Source organism: Pteropus vampyrus, unplaced genomic scaffold (assembly GCF_000151845.1).
Source record: "Pteropus vampyrus isolate Shadow unplaced genomic scaffold, Pvam_2.0 Scaffold10, whole genome shotgun sequence".
In the NCBI taxonomy this organism is placed as follows: domain Eukaryota; kingdom Metazoa; phylum Chordata; class Mammalia; order Chiroptera; family Pteropodidae; genus Pteropus; species Pteropus vampyrus.
The window spans coordinates 12,647,877-12,655,556 of NW_011888791.1; the positions used below are offsets into that span (position 1 = coordinate 12,647,877).

The 7,680-nt window shown below is 42.9% G+C and overlaps 1 protein-coding gene across 1 annotated transcript; it reads left to right on the top strand.

The window, feature by feature from the left end:
- Nucleotides 1-5,963: 5,963 nt before the first annotated feature.
- Nucleotides 5,964-7,397, top strand: CLEC14A (C-type lectin domain containing 14A). Its single transcript, XM_011377130.1, has one exon. It carries the CDS (start codon nt 5,964-5,966, stop codon nt 7,395-7,397), a length of 1,434 nt encoding a protein of 477 aa, XP_011375432.1.
- The last annotated feature ends 283 nt before the right edge of the window (nt 7,398-7,680 follow it).

A 7,680-nucleotide genomic window follows, 5' to 3' on the forward strand; every position in this document is an offset into this window, starting at 1 on the left:
TTCTTGACAAAAAGCTAGAAAAGTCCATGTGCTAAATTAATGTACCACACAACTAGGTTGAAATTTAAGGGGGAAGGAAAAACACAGAAACCTAAAGTGAGCACTGAGGCTATTTTTACCCTTAGACATTTGCCACCAACTCTGGTGACCTTGAACTTCTGTTTTGATAACCTAATAGGGAGAGAGAAACAAGTGTCCTAATCCAATCTCACCCAAGGGGACCCTCCTACTATGGTCAGCTGAGCTACATCCTGAATATCAAGGCAAACTGGAAATAAATTCACTTCTCCTCATCCCGGGAACTACAAGAGATATTTCTTTGGAGCTGAGCAGAGCAGAGAGGAAATATCTCAAAGGAGTTTAACCATAAGCTGGCCTTATTCTATTTCCTGACTTGGATGGTGGTTTCATGGTTGTTTGGAAAATTATACATAAGTGTTTAGGCACTTTTCTATATGTATATTATATTTCACAATATATTCAAGTGTAATTAAAAAATCTAACACATAAGAAAGGAATGATTTAGGTAAAGGGAAATCATGTAAAAATTATGCAGGTGTTTTTGAGGAACAGAGAACAGGTCAATGTGGCTGGAGCATAAAGAACAAGGAGGAGATGGTGGAAGATTCATTTATACATTTATTTACTCATTTGTAAGATTCATTTATACATTTATTTACTCATTTGTAATAAAACTTATGAAACTTAAGTGTGAGACAAGCAAAAACAGTCAAATGAGCAGATAATTTCAAAGATTCATAATAGCTATGAAGAAAACAAAAGGTAGATGTCATAGAAAGAGACTGGGGATAGAAGTTTGCTTGTTTGGGTAAAGGAGATTGGGTTGCCTGGAAAGATCACTGAGATACTGGCAATGGAACTAAGACCAGAGGGACGAAAGGATAAAACTGGGAAAAAGCAAAGGAGCTGGTGCCTTGTGGGTCTCAGCAAGGATTTTGAGCTTTATTTTAAGAGCAATGGAAAGTCATTAAAGAGATTTACAGAGAAGAAAGACATAAACAGACTAAAGTTCTTAAAGATCATCCTGATGACTCTGTGAAGAATGGATTCCATGAGGTCCAGAATTATGCAGGCAAACCAGTGAGAAGACATATGTCTGGAGCTGAGCAGGGTGATGAAAACAAGGCATAAAACTGGTTCTATTCAAGTTATACTGCGGACTTAGAAATGAATGTGCCTTACATCTACTGCCGGTACAGACTCTGTCCCCTCAGGAACACCACTAATCACTGGGTCCTATCATTTTGGCTAGAGTGATTGAGACTATGACTGACAAATTATCAAAACTGGATCAAGAAGAATTTTTTCTTAAAATTTTCCTAATGGAGCTGAAGGAGAAGACTCTCCTTCTTTAATAGAATATTATAAAGATATGACATGAGAACTGCCATGGTCTTGTTCAAGGTCATTTTGAGAAAGGCTAAAAGAAGCAGGAGAGGATGGAGCCATGCAGAGAAAAAAGAAAGGGAGAGAGACTGAGACATACATATCCTGGTATGATAGAATCTCCCGCGTATAGTGGATTTGGCAGTACTCCATTTGACTATTGAAACTACTCCAGGATTTTTCACAGTTACACAAATTGTATAATTCCCTTTGGCATTTATCTAGCTTGAGTTGAATTTCTGTTAATTACAACTGAAAAAAACCTGACCAGTATAACAGGTGAGGGAGATGAAGGTGCATCTTGGGAGATAGATGTGCCATTTACTAAAATGATGAAGGCAAGATGACAAGCAGACTCAGGAGGGAAGAACCAAAGTTCTGTTTAAGAAATGAGAATTTGAAATACCTATGAGATATCAAAGTGAAAATATTAACTATTAATTAAATAGTAAATTGGTGGATGTATGAGTTTAGAGCTCAGACAAGAAGAATAAAGTATGGATATAAGTTCGGGCATCACTGGCATAAAGATTATATCCAAAACCATAGGACAATATGAGATGAGATCCTGAGGGAGAGACTATCCAGTGGAAAGAGAAGAGGACCCAGGACAAGGCTATGAAGAAATCCAAGATCTGTGAATATGATACCATAGATCAGATAGATGACAAACTTGAACAAAGGAGAAGGTCTGCAAACTGCCCACTACTCCCTCATCTCTGTACAGCTGTAGTTTTTTTGTTTGCTGGTTGGTGTTAACTAACCTTACAAGTTTAACTTTCCTTGTCGTCTACCAAAAAAAAAAAAAAAGTCTGGACGAGGAATATATGTGCGTGTGTGAGTGTATGTGTGTGTGTCTGTGTGTGTGATTGTGTTACTTTAATGAGACTGATTTTCAAATGTAGCTCATAAATCTGCTCTGTAGGCAATTTTGAAAAAAAATATCTGAGTAGTAGGATAAACATTTGCACTTCAGAATTTGTTAGGCATTTGGATTATAACAAGCCTTTTGTGTGCATGAGTCATTCCTTCATTATTTTTTGATTATAACCTTGGCAGTAGAAAAGTGTACTAATTCCATAATGGCCACAAAGGAATAATTTTTTATATTACCTCCAGTGTAGATGGAACATAATCAGCATTGCCTCTGTTTAGAGAACAATTTGCATGAAGAAGCTGAAAGTTTAATGTTTTTTAAAGTTTTTTAAATTTCTGTTGGTCATGGTGTCCACTAAACCAGAAGAGTACTTATCCTTGTAACACACATTCTGAAATATATACATATATGCATATGTCTCAAATACAACGCCACCTAAAAGAAGTGTTTTATCTATTCGGATGCCTATGAATTTGTTAGGTTATGAGCCTATATGATCTGCTGGGTTAAGAGTCCAACCACATATTCTCAGGACATGTACATAATGACAATTAGAAGTTGTGTTTTCAGCAAATAAAATTACCAGATTTTATCATTCATTAAGCACTTCATGGATACTTGAGGCATAGAATTTAAAATTTTCTGTTAAAAATATAAAAATATTGATCATTGATTTTTTTAATTAAGTTTATTGGGGTAACATTGGTTAATACAATTATATAATTTTTAGGTCTACATTATCATTTGACATTTATATATTCTATTGTGTGTTTACCACCCAAAGTCCAGTTTCCTTCAGCTACCACATATTTGATCCCCTTTACCCACTTCGCCCTCCCCTAAACCCTATATTTGACTCCCTTTATCCCATCTACCTTCCCCTTCCTTCCCCACCCTACTAGTAACCACTAGTCTATGATCATTGATCAATTTGTTAAGGTTCAATACAGTTCTAAAAGGCTAAGAATCGGCATAATTTTTAGTCTCCATAGATTAGCTTCTGAGTACCATATTCTCTTTCATCTCTAAAATCTTTTTATATATCTTAAGTGAACACAGAAATACATGAAGATCCAGATGTTTTCTTTCAACGATGGGTAGAAATTAGTCAGGGAGGATTAACAACTTTGTAAATTTATGAGATTATGTGGGATATGATTAGTAAAATTTCATCTTTCACCATCTTTGTTTCTAATACTTATGTTTCATAGTGGACTAATCACCCATAAAGTCACTATCTAAAACAAAAGCTAGGAGCCAAACAACATCCCCCATCAAGACCTCGGCTCCCCCACTAATTCATCCCCCTGCTCCCTCTCACCCAAAGAATCCATCACCCATAATCTTATGTTCATTGTTCCCTTGATCTCTTTTTAGTGGTATGTAGATCAATAGAAAGTAATTAATCAAAAATGATATACATCTTACTTTGAGTTAATTTTTTTCCTAACTCTTCTCTCACATCATTGTAGGCATGGTCAGAACTGTGACATGTAGTCATTATGGCCTCTATGTTTTCCTCTACTATTCCCTAGGCAGAATGCCAGGGAGTGAGATCGTGTATTTACTATATGCTCTCCGGTCATGATTTTTTTCTTACTCTAGAAACCTCACCTCATTCCTAGATATTTTTAAAATATCTAAGAGATTTCCATGGACTATTTAGGTTTGCAGAAATTTTTATATTTTTAAAATATACAGTGCTATATGGACACATTTACAAACAGACAGTCCTCAGATTGCAAAGGCATATAGAACTGGCCAAGTGATTGTTTTTAAAATCCATTCAATTAGATTTCTGGATTTTCATGTCCCTTTCTCCTAAGACATTAAGTTACTTAATTTAAATGCAAAGTCATGTTCAAGGTTATTCTTGGACATCTGAAATGAAGGACTAATGAATGTCCTTTAAATTGGGAAACAGCAAGGGTAGAAGAGAAATCCTGCCGTAAAACTCTACAGTCAGCAAAAGCAAGGTAAGTGTGATGGTTATTCATGGTGTTTATTATTGTTTGTTAAGATATGTGGAATTTCCAAGAAGAAAAGAAGAGCGAGAGTAAAAATGAGGTAGGGGCATGCGGATGATGAGGTGGGAACATACAGCTGTGATCCTGGATTCTTCCTTCCCACCACTTCCTCCTCATTAACCTGAACAGTCGCATCCAGTACAGCAAGGTGAGTTTAAAAGTGTGGTATGTAATATTTATGGAATGGCAACTTTCATTTCTGAATATGGATATTTAAAAGCATCGTGCATCTTTAAGAGGGCTTAGTTGAAACTCTATGTATTTCTGATTGTGACATTGGTTACTGCGAACCAAGAGAGACAGATAATATGTTTCTCAAATTGATGTAGAATTGCTTAAGTTACTAATCAGAAAATCCTTTCATAGACAGTGCAGTGTTTAATCTTTCCTTTCTTCACGTATCTTAAGATTCCTCCCCATTCCCCACTGAACTGAAGTGTTTATATTAAAACAAAACACCCTTGGAACTCTAAAGAAATTGACTTGTTCATCTTTTAAGTTGCAGGGTATTTTTATTTTTTTATTTTTTGCAGTATACAATATGCCTTATAACATAATAAATATTTTAATTTCTTAAGGATATTCAACTTTATATCCTTAAAGTGTCCCTTAAAAGAGACTTTTACAAGTTACTCCTACAAATGTTGGCGCTTAATCTTAGGAGATAAAGATATTAAAATAGTTCAAGGATAGAATCACACGTGGAGCAGTTGTTCTCAAACATTAATAATGCCACAAACTTATTTATATACGATCTAAAGTTTGAAGATGTTATGAACAAATATAGTGATAAGGAACCTAACACCCTAACAGCAGTTGAGATCTACCGCCGTTATTTTTCATTTGGGCCTAGCAATACATTTCCTTTCCTGAATGAACCAACATAGGCTATTTCAATGAGAAACAATGGAAATGTTTAAGGCAAGTGCTGATCCAAGAAGCAAGACCTCCCATTTAAGATACTCAAAAGAAACTAAATTCTTTGCCTAGCAGTTAGCACTCCTGAATCTCCTTTGATAGAATGAGAAGCAGGGACGAGGAAGAGACCGGCGGTGAAATAGTGCTGCCTCTGGTGGCTCAGGGTGATGCTTATTTTTTCCCAAGATTTTTTTTGCCCTCCACAGTCAAAGGCCTGATAAAGACCGAAGCCGTCTACAAATTGTTGTGAGGCCAACACCACCGCTCCGGATGAAGCACAATGGGCGGGCGTGGGCTGTGAGCAAGTTCCTCTCTTCCAGTCCTTCCTGTCAATGTTCACCAAAGTGTTTTGGGAGCTGAGGTCCTGAAACTCCCTAAACGGGGAAAACGATACACTTCATCCCAATAGCGACTGTTTCTCCTGCTCTTAGCAGGGTGTTTGACCTTCTGGCCGACTGCGTTCCCTGTCCCCCGAAGCCAGCTGTGTTCTTGACCCCAGAAAAAAATCAGGGCTTCTCGGGACCTGGCAGAGCTCCGAACACATTTCCTGTCGCGGCCTAGGGGAAGCTTTTTGCCGCCAAGACGGGATTCTTGGCGGTTAGGGGCGGGAGTGGGGCGGGGGAAGTAGGGTAGAACCAGCTGTAGGGGGCGGTGACCTCGCTCTAGGGACAACTCCGTGCCCTCGGGCGGGATAGATCCAAGTTGGGAGCAGCTGTGGGCGCGAGGCCTCCAAGATGAGGCCAGCACTCGCCCTGTGCCTTCTCTGGCAGGCGTTCTGGCCCCGGCCGGGCCGTGGCGAGCACCCCACCGCCGACCGCGCGGGCTGCTCCGCCTCGGGGGCCTGCTATAGTCTGCACCATGCGACCATCAAGCGGCTGGCGGCCGAAGAGGCCTGCAACCTGCGCGGCGGGGCGCTCAGCACCGTGCGCGGGGGCGCGGAGCTCCGCGCTGTGCTCGCGCTCCTGCGGGCAGGCCCGGGGCCCGGAGGGGGCTCCAAAGACCTATTGTTCTGGGTGGCGCTGGAGCGCGGGCGAGCCCACTGCACCCTGGACAACGAGCCATTGCGGGGTTTCTCCTGGTTGTCCCCCGACGTCGGCGGGTCGGAAAGCGACACGCTGCCGTGGGTGCAGGAGCCCCAACGCTCCTGCACTGTGCGAAGTTGCGCGGGACTCCAAGCCACCGGGGGAGTCGAGCCCGCAGGCTGGAAAGAGATGCGCTGCCACTTGCGCGCCAACGGCTACCTGTGCAAATACCAGTTTGAGAGCTTGTGCCCCGCGCCGCGCCCCGGGGCCGCCTCTAACTTGAGTTACCGCGCGCCCTTCCAGATGCACAGCACAGCGCTGGACTTCAGTCCCCCTGGGACCAAGGTGAGTGCGCGCTGCCCGGGGCAGCAATTCATCACGGCCACCTGTATTGTGGACGAGGTCGGCGCGCGCTGGGACGGGATACCTTCCGGGGCGGTGCTCTGTCCCTGCCCGGGTAGGTACCTCCGTGAGGGCAAATGTGCGGAGCTCCCTAATTGCCTAGACGACTTGGAAGGCTTTGCTTGCGAGTGTGCGGCGGGCTTCGTGCTGGGGAAAGACGGACGCTCTTGTGTAACCAATGGAGAAGGACAACCGGACCCTGGGGGGACCAAGGTGCCCATCAAGCACCCGCCGGCCACTTCAGCCAGCCCCGGGCAGAAGAGAACGGGGTCACCCAGTGTCCATGAAAAGCCAGGAGAGACACCCCATGTCCCTAGACAGGGCAGTTCGGCAACATCTATTCCCGAGATTCCGTGGTGGAAAGCACAGAGCACGATGTCTTCCCTTCAAACGTCCCCTCAAGCCAACTCAAAGGCCGCCATCACTTCTTCGGAAAGCGCGATTCCCAATTTTAATTCCACGTCTTCCGCTGCCATTCCCCATGCTTTCGACTCCTCCACCGTGGTCTTAATACTCGTGAGCATAGCAGTAGTAGTGTTGGTGATCTTGACCATGACTGTGCTGGGGCTTTTCAAACTCTGCTTTCACAAAAGCCCTTCCTCCCGGCCAAGAAAGGGGCCTTTGGCCCCACCGGGTGTGGAGAGTGATGCCGAGGCTGCTGCTCTGCGCTCCAGTTCTACACATTGCACCGACAATGGGGTGAAGGTCGCAGTCTGCGGGACAGAGCAGAGGACACCTCGCTGACTGACGGAGTCCTCTCTTGGCTCCGGGAAAACACGGGGAAACGGGGAATGGGACAGTGAGCGATTTTTGCGAGTAGTTTTTCACTTTCAGTGAAAAGGAGAAAGGAAAAGAGGAACTTCTCTCTAGCTCAATGGAGTTGCTACATCTGAAGTAGACACTCCTTCCCTAAAATGAAAGGTGGAAGTGCCTTAGGGTGGTACTGCGGCCTCGGTATTCTACTGGGGAGAGGTAGTTTCTTGTTTCTCCTGGGGGATCTGGAGAAGTGGTTGAACTTCTGAAAACA